The following is a 13230-nucleotide window of genomic DNA, read 5'->3' on the forward strand; positions in this document are numbered from 1 at the left end:
TGTCAAGTTGACATAAAACTTAACAAGTGAACATACCATTTTATATGCACACTATTGACTTTATTAAAGAATTTGCAGACAGCTAATGTCAGAAAGCTAGAGAAAGTAAACATGAAAAACACAAAAATGTTAAATAATCCTTAATTCTGCAGCTAGGAGACAACTGTTACTGCAGTAATGTTTTGGATCTTTCCAACCTTTCTACACATATTTTATAAATGAAATCAATGCCTACAGAGTATTGTTTTGCACAGTGGATCTGTATTATGCACTTGCTTTTCCAACATACTACGAGAAAACTGCCTCACTGAATGGGACTTTAAATTATTTCCTTATAATTCTAATTTTCCTTGGTACAACTTTCAGAGAAAAAGTCAAGATATTTGTACTTCTTGAATTTTGATACATATTTGTTAATTTTCCTCCTAAAATTTACTAACATATCTGCACTAGCATGTAAATATATCTGTTTCCTAGAACTGTGCTAACAACATACTATTTTTAAAATTTTTTGTCAGTGAATGAAATGATTCTTTACAATTATTTCACTAACCTGAAACATTGTGTAGTTTGAATTCAGGAATAGTCATCTATTGTCAGTTTGTTCCAAGGATTAGCTTCTTTTCATATACTTATTGGACGTTGAGTTTCTTCTCCAGTAAATTGCTTATTCCTGACCTCTGGTTTTTTTTTCTTGCTGTATTTTTGCCAGGTTTTTGAAACATTTTTCCATGTATTTGAATTATTTACTATCAAACTTTATTTCCTTATTAATCCTTAAAATTGAAATATATTCATTTTACTATTGTGTCTGAATTAGTATTTTGAATTCCATTTCTAATATGGCATTGCGTCCCCAAAGTAATTGGCAAAATAGAAAGTTGGAACTTTTGACAACTTTTATTTAGGTCACAGTGAAATGTATATTTCTCCTCTTTTAATCAGGAAAAAATGGTTCAATAAACAAAGCCTCTAATTTTATAGAACTAGCTAAACCTTGAAACTATGGATTAATGAACATAACAAACCAATGATCAGTTATCAAGTGTGCATTATCCTTTAGTGTTTTCAGTCAGTCCTACCGTCCTCGTTACTGCTCTGTTGCTGTGAAGAGACACCATGACCAAGGGAACTCTTAGAAAGTACTTAATTGGAACTTGCTTACAGTTTCAGAGTTTTAGTCCATTACCATCATCTCAGGAAGCATGGCAGCAGGCAGGCATGGATGCTGAAAAAGTGGCTGAGAGCTACATCCTGATCCATAGGTGGGGGGTGTTCAGAGTTCAACACTGGGCTTGACATGGGCTCCTAAACCTCAAAGCCCACCCCAGTGACACACCTCCTCCAACAAGGCCACACCTCCTAGTCCTTCCCAAGTAGTGCTACTCGCTGATGACTAAGGATTCAAATCTGTGAGCCTGGGGGCCACCCTCCTTCAACCCAGCACACTGCTCTTCCTGTGCACCCTGTGGTGCTGGCCCTCAGGAACCAGGTTTTCAGACTTGAATGTGGTGACTTGTTTATGACTGCGTGACTGAGTTCCCACGTAGGTTACTAGTAAGCTGTACAATGTACACACTTACACAGTATCTGAAATGTGAAGATTATAAATATTGTAATACTAAAATTTTATAATCATTTGTGACAATTAGCACCATATACATGTTTAGTACAAATGAGGACAAGAGGCTTGGGTGATGGCTCAGTGTGTAAGGAGTGCTTACTCTTCCAGAATTCATATCCCATTTTTACTCTTATTAAAGCCAGGCTTAAACCCAGGCTCATAGGGGCTCACAGAGACCGAACCAACAGCCAGGGGTCTGCATGGGACTGGCCTAGGCCCTCTGCACGTGTTACAGTTGTGTAGCTTGGCCTTCTTGTGGGACTCCTAACAGTGGGAGCAGGGGCTGCCTCTGCCTCTGTTGTCTGCTTTTTGGACCCTTTCAACCTTAATATTAGAGGAGGTGCCTGGTCCCACTGGAACTTGGTATGCCGTGGCTGGCTGATATCCACGGGAGGCTGCCCTTTCCTGAAGAGGAACAGTGGAGGAGGAGTGGACAGGGCAGGGGCTGGGGCAGGCGAGGGGGAGGGAAGGGAAACTGTGTTCAGGATGTAAAAACAAAAAACTAAGTAAATAAGCAAACAGACAAAAAGCCAGGCCTAGGCGCGTGTGTATAACTCCAGTGCTGAGGGACGGAGGCCGGGAGAGGAGGCTTGCTGGGGTCTGGTGGCTACCAGCCTAGCCAACATTGGCAAATTCCTTTCAGTGAGATGACTCTGACTCAGACTCAAGAGACTAGGCAGAGAGTGTAGAGGCGGACTATGGACATCCTCCTCTGGCCTCTTCATAGTCACACATGCCTGCATACACATGTGCACACACCCAGACAGAGATGCACAGAGAAATGAAATAATAAAAATAATGATCAAGTTATTATTTGTAAACTTGGCATTCTTATGCCAAGAAGAAACTATTGATCAAATTGAGTTTCTGTTGAGGGAAAACGTAAGTAAAACAAGGACTTTGGGGGCCGTGGCGTTACTTGGTGTGTGGAAAGACTTGCTGTAAAAGCAGAGGACCTGAGTTAATCCCCAGTCCCCAGGTAGAAAGCCACGCATGACCACACAGGCATCTATCACCCCAGTGCTGTCCGGTAGGGACAGGAGGATTCTGGGTCTGAGTGCTGCTGCCTGTCTAGGGTCAAGTTCACTAAGAGACCCTGTGTCAAGGAATAAGGCAGAAAAGGAGAGGGCAAACATCTGTTGTCCCCCTGACCTCCACACACGCATGTACACATCACACATGTGTATATATACCACACATGTATACTCTACCCCACACTTTTAAAATTAATAATGTGATCAACAACTTCATGTTTTAAATAATTTATCGTACTTGACCTAGATTTAATGGTTTATAAAAATCTTGAATAATCTTGAAGAAATTTATGCTCTATAAGAGTAATTTCCACAAATTTCTTAGTCTTAGATTGCTTAATTTTATATATTCATATGATTTTATATATTTATATAATTTTATATACTCATACAAGTAGCCTTTCAATAATTAAAATACACCCCCCTTTCCTGCCATCCCGTTTGAAGATGAAGAACAGAGTGCTCAGGCCTCTCACTCAGATGAGGCTAGCCATAATATTATGTATGCATAGTCTACATTACTAGAAAGGAAAATTAGTGAAACCTGAATGAAGGCAAGATTTTTTTTTAAAAAAAAAATGTTTCTATTAACACTTTAGGTCTTAATTGCAAATTTACTTAAGACACTGAAGTTGTTAATCCTGGTGACTAAGATAATGGTGTAGCACAAGGGTAGTATTTTTGTATACTAAGGCTACATTAGGGAGATGGATTGATTCTATTTTTAGTGTTTTGGCCACACAAGGTACTAGTGCATTTTACAAATAAGTAAGTAAAATATTTATTTAATAGACAACAATATGGTTTTATTCCATTTCTCAACTGTATTGTAATATGTTAAAATCTATAGTTCTTTTAATTTTTAATATAACTTTATGTGGGAATAAGTTGCATGCCTTCAAATATTTTTTGGAATTCTAAATTGTTTTATAAAGGGAAAATATTCAGAGTTCTTCCACAGTAACTCAGTTACTCATTTCAAAACAAAAATCCTGAAGTGTTATATGATACAATATATACATTGCTTGAATTAGTAAAAACAAAACCAAAAAAAGTATAAATTATGATTCTGACTAAGAGCTGAGTAGACAATTCAGTCTGTGAAATGCTTGATGTGCAAGAATAAGGACCTGAATTCAGTTCCCAGAATCCAGGTAACACCATCTGGTGTGATGTCATGCACTTGTATTCCGGACCCTGGGGAGGCAGTCACAAGAGAGTCCCTGGAGCTCACTGGCCGGCCAACCTATCTATTGAGATCCAAGGTTTATAAGGCAGCTGCTCTTGGGCACCTCACTGCCATCATATTGGTTTGACACAGACTGAATTCTCTCTCTCTCTCTCTCTCTATCTCTCCCTCCCTCTCTCTCTCTCTCTCTCTCTCTCTCTCTCTCTCTCTCTCTCTCTCTCTCTCTTTCTCTCTCTCTCTCTTTTTACCAAATCTTTTCTCCATTTTAGTATTAGATATGTTGAGTTCATATTACTAAGCTTTTTCTCAGACATAAAAGTTTCAGTTTTGGGCTATTTAATATCTAAGCACAATATCAACTAAGGAGATAAAAAAGACCCAAAAAATGGAGAAAAAGTCTCCTAGAATTCAGCAGGCAGTGATGACAACAGCCAAGTTGATTTACCGGATTTTGAGCAAACACTTCCTCCTCCTAATTTCATATGCTCTGACAATTTGGAACATATGAATAATACTTATGCAAATTTAAGCCCTCTTTCTTTGCCCCACCCCTCCTAAGCATCAAATACAAATTATAGCCCTCATTATTACGGGGTCCTTGTTGTAAAGACCCCCCCATCTGTTTCCATCTTACGAGAGACAAGGAAGAAGGTGAAACAGCCCTCTTCACTGTAACCCTCGCGGGGAACAGGAGAGGTCAAACCTTGGGTCAGGCCTCAGTAGCACAGTGCTTTTCAGTGCGGTCAGGGCGAGGCCCAATTCAGAAGAGCCCTTCAGTCACATCAGTCCATTTCACTTTCCTGGGCATGTCCCCAAGCAGTCACAGGCTGTAACACCCAGCCGCACCCGGTAAGGTGCAGTTGCGTCTCCAGCTCCTGCTGCTTGGACGACAGGCAGAGTCGGCAGCAGTGCAGCCCATGGCGCATGCGTGCATGTTTCTAGAGTCTGAAGAGAGCTCTGTAGTTGGGTGGTTTTGTCTTTCCTTAAAATAAACATTTGAAATAGAAGTTTTTCCTATCATCAGACCAAAACGTGCCTTTTCTCTGAGTTTTTATATATTCAGTGATTCCTGGTGTTTCACTGTTATACGCTGGCTTGTTTATAATAAATAACTGTGAGCCTAAAACAAATTCTACTTAAAGGGTACTATGTCTTGATTTCATGAGCAATGCAGGTTAAGACAGTATTTATATGATGTGTACAGTAAAATGTCATTTGACTACATTATTCTTTGATCCTTAAAAAATGCTTATAGATGTTTACATTGGAAAAAGTTACTTCCTGGAGCTTCTTATGTAGGTCAAGGTGAAACTTGAAAGAACTAGAGTAGACACTAAGGCTGCCCAAGTCTCATCTAGGATTCTCCACCTTTGGTGAAGTTTGAAATGGGAAGCATTGTTTGTCTTTAGTTGTAAAATTGTTTGTTTTCAAATATAGAAACAATGCGTATAATTTTTAAGAGATTGAAATAAAAAATGGTAAAGTTGGTAATTCTACCATCTTCCTGGCATCTCTTACACATGTGTTATAATTGAGATCCCATCACTTCAAATTTTTTGTTTTATGAATTTTAAAGGAGACATATTGATCTTCCTCAATAAGTTCGTGGCTATACCTCTATCACAATTTGTTATTATCCTAATTCTGAATGATTAACTTCTTTCTAATTACAGGAAAGAATTTCAAAAGTATATTGCTTATATCATAATTTGTGGTAAATGGTGACAATTAACATTACTTAATGTTCTGATGCAGAGAGATACATTCAGATCTTAAAGATAATCTTACAGCATTCCAAAAGTACTTGATTGAGAGCAGCAAACAAATGATGCCTTTGAAAGTCTGGGAATTACAAGGTACAACATTTTGATTGCTTCCAACATTACACTTTCTTAACAGACCTGTTTTTCTAAATAAACTCCAATAAGACGTGATTTGTTACTTTATAAACAGCCATCATTAATTATGAGAAGAATATAAATTCTATTACTTTGTGAGTATATGTTTTTAATGAAAGCATTATCAAGTCATACTTTAAAAATTATATGAAACATGGGTATTTGATACTATCATTCTGAAAGTATGAATGTATTTACATTCTTGAATACTAAGCCCCACTTCAGAGTCTGTGATACTGATTTCAAAGGCTGGTATAATGGCTCATGCCTGTAATTTTGGCACTTCAGAGGCTGAGGCGAGAGGATTGATACAAGTTTAAGGCCAGACAGGTCCCACTGTGTTCTCAACCAGCCTGAGCTACCATGTCAGACTTTGTTTCAAAGAATCTGTCTACTCCAGGGATCATTTTCTCCAGGGATACAGTTGCTAACCTCCCACCCCTACGCATTCAACAACACTGATTAAACTCAGTGAGTGACCCACAACAGAGACCTGAGATCAGAATGAAGACTGCTTGAGAGAAGGTATTCCAGTGGAAAGGGGGGTTAGAGAGAGTGATGGGTAAAACAAGTGAATATCTATTTATCTATATATTTTGTGTATTTGGAGTACTTACCTCCATGTACATCTCCATGCCAGAAGAGTGTGGTGGTATTTCACTGCCCACCTTTCCACTGAAGCCCTTCTTTCCCAAGAGGTCTCCCTCCTACCGTGTGTGTGTCCATCCCACTACATTTGTTAGGTTGTTTCCGTGAGCTTGGGTGATAGATACTACTTACTGGAACACGGCTTACCAGGGCTACCCCACTGAAGACTGGTACCCTCCCTCGTAACCACTAACTTGTCTTGGTGCTCTGTTCATCAAGCCTTTGCCACGTGTCTCACTCAGCTAAGTATAGAAAAAAATAGCCTATGTTTTTATAGCAGAAGCCATATTATTTATGTTTGCACATGTCATTTTTGATAGTATATTTTAATTTGTGGAAAACATTCATAAAAGCCTTAGGTCATACCCTACTTTAACTTAAGGAGGAAGTTTTTGATTTAAAACTTTTAAAAATGCTAAATACAATACAATTAACATATGTGAATATGTGGGAAGAAATGTTGAGTAAAGAGTTATATTGAATGGAAATGTCTGAAGCAGTAACATTACAGTAGATGCACTAGTGATTTTGGTTTTCTTCTTCTAGATCTTAGTTTTCAAGCAGCCTCTCAAATAGTGTCCACTCCTGTTTATGATGCCATAAAACTAATGAAAGATATTTCACAGAACTTCCCCATAAAAGCCAGGTATGTTGAACTTTGTTGGATGATTAGAAGCAGATCTCTTTCCATTAAGTGAACTGTGTGAGTATAACTGATTCATAACACGAAGATGTCAATTCTGGCTTTTCACTGTTTGTGCTTAGTTTTTATTAGAGTAAAACATTGGGTCATATCTGCAGGTATATTTTACTACAAAGAGAATTATTAAATTAGCCTCTAATTTAATAATTCTCTTTGTAGAATTATTAAATATTATTAAAAAGAAAAATATTTTAATTCTTTTAGTAAGAATCATGAGTAATAAAATATTTTTGATCAACAAATAGAAAATATTTTTTTCATTCTTTCATGGAAGATAATAAAAAGTATTATTCTAAATAAATGATCTGTACTGCCAAATCATTTTCATGTGTTTTGGATTTCAAAATTAGTAACCTTTTAAATATATATAAAATGGTATGTAATACTTTTTTCTAATAAGATATGTCATTGAACTGTTTCCAGGAAATATTGTCCCCTTAAACATACTTTTCATTTCAATATATAGTTCATTTGCATATTCAGAGTGATCAGGATACAATTTCGGATTTTGTGGGGACTTACAAAATAACACGATTTTTATGCATCTGTATTTTTCTTAGGAATGACCAAGTATAATGTTATAAGGAACAAATGAGATTAAGTAAACCCTTCATATTAAATGAATATAAATCTATATTAAGATAGAAGCACCCAACAAGTCACAAGTATATGTGACACAGAACTTCCACGAGTCCTAGGAGCAGCCTGTTCTCTTGACTCATCGTTTTAAGGATTGAATAGTAAATATTTTTTCTCAAATACTATTTTGTCCATTTATTTATAGTTCAAATTAAAGGACCCCCCCCCCCCGGAGCTGAGGACTGAACCCAGGGCCTTACAATTGCTAGGCAAGTGCTCTGTGCTCTACCACTGAGCTAAATCCCCAACCCCAAATTAAAGATTCTTAAATGAAGATAGCTTTACATTTACATAGTATCTTTTGGACACAAGTGTAGCTAGAGTTTTCCTGCCTGGCCCACAGTCAGGATAAATCTCTGTCACCCACCAGTCCCACAGCCGCTCAGACCCAACCAAGTAAACACAGAGACTTATATTGCTTCAAACTGTATGGCCGTGGCAGGCTTCTTGCTAACTGTTCTTATATCTTAAATTAATCCATTTCCACAAATCTATACCCTGCCACGTGGTTCATGGCTTACAGGCATCTTCACAAGCTGCTTGTCATGGTGGCGGCTGGCAGTGACTCCTTCCTGTTCTTTTATTTCTCCTCTCTGTTAGTCCTGCCTATACTTCCAGCCATGGCCAATCAAGTTTTATTCATTGACCAATCAGAGCAACTTGACATACAGACCATCCCCCAGCACAGCCAAGTGAAGACCATCTCAGACACCTGCACTCAGGCTTGCGGTCCTAATCATCCTCTATGCGGACCTGCTGGGTAAAGCCATGAGAAACCCAAGAACAGGATTCCACAGGACATACAGAACATCCCACTGCACACAAGAGATCCAAAATATGTTTTATGGCCCTCTGAAAATAGAAAAGTTTGTGGGTTGTTTTTTTTTTTTTTGAAGTTTTGTGGGGGTAGGTTCTTGCTGTGTGGCCTAAGCTGATCTCCAACCTACTGCCTCATCCTCTTAAGTAGCTAGAATTACAGGACTTCACTCTGTGCCTGCTGAAGACACTTTGATTAGTTTACTAATTGTAGAAATGTGGAGTTCCATTGTGACATAGTAGCATAATGTGCTTTAATAATATTTACACTTCAGACTCAGCCCATTTTAAATGGAGAAGAATTTGAGAAGTTAACACTTCAAATACAACGCATGAAATATGTGTATATGAAAATATATATTTAGCCACATGACTTTTAATTAATAGTAACTTCTGAAATTAGCTCAAATATAAGGAAAAATAATTTGTTTTAATAAAACAGTTACCTATTGACTGCTAGAATGTAGTTATGAGCTACCATATCCTCTAACAATCTTCACTCACTCTAGATAACTTTCCTCTATGCACACACTGACAGATATGATAATAACATTTGTAGGGATTTTACAGGTTGAAAACATCTATAGAAAAATGTTTTTAATTCTATCTTTAAGTTGTAAGAAAATGTTAAAGTCGTCTAGAGCGGCTAAGAGGAAGTTAATGTGACCATCTCTCCCTGTCTCTGAGTCTGTATCTGAAAACTTGATGAACTGCATTTGAAAACACTCAAGAATAATGGTCTCTTCATTGAACTTAATCAGACAACATCTTTATACTTATTTAAAATAATATAGTGCATGAGCTATTTACATAAGAGAATATTAGGTATTCTAAATTAGACTATTTATAATATGTAATGTTATAATACACAAAATTATATATGTAGGTTACATGCAGTTATGAACTATTTTTAATGAGGAGTGTGATCACCCACACATAGATTTTTTTTGTTTTTATGGGGAATCCAGGAATCAATCCTCCATTTATACCAAAGGATGAGTGTGTTTCCTGTGCTGGTTAATCCCAGATTAATCAAAATTCTTACATATTAGTGTTTGTAAACAAAAGTAGTGGTAAATAAGCTGTGTAATACTTGATTCATACAGTGGAAGTATGTGAAATTCTGAGTCTTCATTCCCTGTGAAGAAAGTGCAGTGTCAAATAAAATGCAGTACCGTTCTCAAACTAGGCTATGGAAATAGCCTATTGAATCATTTGGAAAATAAATATTTTCTAAAGTATTATCTTACATTGAATTAATGATTATTCCTAAACACTTAAGGAAGAACTAGTTCTATTTATTTTATTATATAATGTATTTATTTTCTCAGATCGCTGACAAGGATTGCTGTAAATGAACTAATGAGAAAAGAAATAAAGGAAAATCAAAAGGTTTGCTTGAATTTCTTAAAACGTTTTTATTTACCATATGTATTCACTTTTTCACAAGTTAGATCTTTTATTTTAATGCAAAGCAAGTGTTACTGCTTTTTTTTTATTGTTGAAATAGTTCAAAGAGAGAAGATCAGGTTCTGAGGCTTAGAAGGAATAAACTGGTGTTAAACTACTATAACATCCTTAGTATCCAATAACAAGTAAGACATAGTTGATCAATAATTTGATAAGATTATTCCAAAAGGTCTGTTAACATTTAAACATCAAATTATATTAATTGTGTTAGTACTTGCAGATGTATGTTAGTAGTTCTGATGCTGGTCGTAGCCTAGCTCCATGCCATATAATGCTTTCTCTTAAGTAATATAATACCAGCTCATAGAGTGCTAAACAGTGTTAATTTACTTCCTCACATGAAAAGATGTCTTAAGGTCTCTATCACTGATGGTATGGCTCTGGTGCTCCAGTGTCAGGAAGTGTTTGTAAAACACCAGCTGGCTTTCTGGGTAGTAAGATGGTAGCCACAGCTTGAGGCTGTGTATTCAGAGGCAGATGCCAGAAGAGCGTTCATAATCACATTAATCCTCATTAAAGCTACCCCGAGTACTTCAGCAGACTTTGACATGTATCTTATGGACCAGGACCCTGTCATATGGCCATCTTTTAGCAGCAATTCAGCTGAGATCCATTTGGATAAGGACTCAGAGGCTTCCAGTCTGAGGAAACAGGATCAGCTGAGGAATTGGTGAGGTGAGGTAGCTGTGGCTGGTTCTGTCTTTCTGATCTTCCAGCATTCACCCCAATACCTAGCCCTGGGTTTGTTTTATTTAATAAGACCCTTTAAGATTCATGCTACACAGAAATTGATATCCATGTCCAAGAAGGTGATGTGAAATCACAACAGGAAGAATTCTGGGAAGGTGTAAGATATAGAGAGAAACTGTTTCACAAGTAAAAAACCACAATTGCAAGTGACATTGGAGAGAACTGACCTTGTAGAAAATGCCACATAAAACACAATGGCAAGGAATAAGAAATGGGGAGAAAATAAAATAGAAATGAATTGCACAGAATCCAAGAGGAAAACATGAGTAAAAAGCAGATCAAGTCTGATAAACCTTACATAAGAGTTCCTGAAATGGAAAGGGAGAAAATGAGCAAAAGAAACACTTAAAACTACGATTAAGCCGTGCTACCACAGGGCCTTACTGATCTAGCTGGCTGCTGCTGCTATCTGAAGCCGTGTTGATGTCTGCGTCCAGGCTGCCTCCAAGGGCCTTGTCTGGGTATGTGGTCCCACTGCAGCCAGCTGTATTTGAGGTCTGAGCTGTCGCCAGAAACCATATGGAGGGCTCTGGTCCATGCTCCCCTGACTGAAGAGGAAGGAGGCTGCTTTTGCTGTGAGATCAGTGACTGCAGATGCACAGCTGAAAGGGAGAGACAGGGAAGGCTTCCATGACAACCCTTCACCCCCACCCCACCCCCAAAGTGACAGCCTGGAGAGGAGGCCATCAAGGAGAACTCTTAGGAACTGTTACGGGGATGCTGAGGTGTGACTCTCCACTGGCAGGGACTCAGCCTTATTTGAGGGGCAAGAGTTTGACTCTGCTTCAGAGAGGACATAAATAACACAAATTGGACTTTTTTTTTCTGTTCTTTTTTTCATTTTGGTTTTTTTTTGGGGGGGGGCGTCACAATGGTGGGAGGGTGAACATGGAGGGCCTGGGAGGTGAGTGTGATCAGGGTGCATGATCTGAAGTTCCCAGAGATCAGTGGCAGTGTGGGGTGGGGTGGGGGCTACAGTAGATCTGTGTATGAAAAGGTGCCCTGTGTAGTTGGAACACTGACCCAGGTTGAGCAAACAAGGCCTGGGGTGTTGCACTTTATAGATTGTGGTGTAATGGAAGGACAGAACTGCAAATGGCTACAGACTTCTCAAAAAGATCATTCAACATGAAAGAACAGGTCGACATGTGGAGTCCTCTTTTAGAACCTAAAGAAAGCTCTTTTAGGTAGATATGTGCATGCAGGCTACAAGGAACACTGGCCATGCAGAATTCAGAGTTGCTAAGGAGGCATCTCAGAGTTAGGACACTTGCCTTGCAAATGGCTGTGCAAGGCCTTGCCTTTGATCCCTGCAGCAACCCGCACACGTGCATACACACACACACACACACACACACACACACACACACACACACACACACACACACACACGAAAAGGGAGAATTCCCTCCAGAAGCACTATCCGAGGTATTCTTAGGAAATTTCTTGAGGCAGTAACTAACTGAAGATATTGCAGCCACGTAACTGGCTGTTGTTCCAGTTTAAGCACCAACCTTGTGTGGATCCTATGTGTTGTAGTAGGTCTAAAACAGTAGCCACTACTGTTGGGTAACTGTTATTTTGCTTTCTTTCAAGGACCTGCGAGATAGATTTGAAATTAAGCCAGGTGATGCTCGTCTCTTTATAAATGGCCTTCTTGTTGACATGGATGTTTATGATCCTTTTAGGTAAGTGTTAAATTATTAATCTAAATTATGACTTGTATAAAGATACATATTTTTTTTGAATTTACTATTTGTCAAAATGCAAAACCAAGTGATTTAAAGATTAAGCAAATATTTTGATGCACAGTTTTACACATTTATAGCTATAATGTGATATTTTGGTTCCTTTATATAATGATTAGCACTTGGTCACCTCAAACATAATTTCTTCACATTCAGAACATTCAAATACGCTGGTCTCTGTTTTGAAATATATAGTAAATTGCTGTCACTTGTCCCCTAAGTCTGCTGTAGCACATTCGTCCTGACCCTGTCTTGGTGCCTGCTCTCCGTCCTCTCTGTCCCTTCTCTTATATGTGGTGTTTCTTATTATGCTCTTCCAAAATGTACCAATGCAGAGTGTCCTCAAGTCTCAGAACTGGGAGAGATCTTGGAGATCTGGTGGCTGGTGAAACATTAATTATTTCATTATTCTAGACTGCTTTCATTTTAAAATTAGGTTAATGTTTAACAGGAATGTTCTTTGGGACTAAACTGAGCAGCTCTGGGACTTCTGTCCTTCAGATAGGAACTGAAAACCAGGAGAAAGAAATTAACATAGATAATTCAAATTGTTTGTGTCTGCCAGTTAGAATGTTGGGTGCCATCAAGTTTCTTAGGACAAACAGAATTAGTAACCAGAAGTAATCTGAGGTGGAATTAGGAAGTTCTTTGTTTCAGTGCCCACTCACCTGGAAGTAAAGCTCTGGTCAAACAGAAGAGTAGAACAGAATG

At 38.2% G+C, this 13230-nt stretch overlaps 1 protein-coding gene across 6 annotated transcripts in view; it reads left to right on the forward strand.

Moving 5' to 3' along the window:
* Window positions 1–13230, forward strand: part of Uggt2 (UDP-glucose glycoprotein glucosyltransferase 2) — a 128926-nt gene that overhangs the window by 14437 nt on the left and 101259 nt on the right. For all 6 annotated transcript variants that reach the window (XR_003734424.2, XM_037208322.1, XM_037208321.1 and 3 more), the window contains 4 exons: window positions 5603–5703; window positions 6940–7039; window positions 9883–9943; window positions 12368–12459. Coding sequence is in view for 5 of the 6 variants with exons in the window: in XM_037208322.1 (XP_037064217.1) it covers window positions 5603–5703; window positions 6940–7039; window positions 9883–9943; window positions 12368–12459 (354 nt within the window). In the remaining variant the exon portion in view is untranslated. The remainder of the gene's footprint in view (window positions 1–5602; window positions 5704–6939; window positions 7040–9882; window positions 9944–12367; window positions 12460–13230) is intronic.

This window comes from Peromyscus leucopus, chromosome 9, assembly GCF_004664715.2.
Source record: "Peromyscus leucopus breed LL Stock chromosome 9, UCI_PerLeu_2.1, whole genome shotgun sequence".
Taxonomy (NCBI): Eukaryota; Metazoa; Chordata; class Mammalia; order Rodentia; family Cricetidae; genus Peromyscus; species Peromyscus leucopus.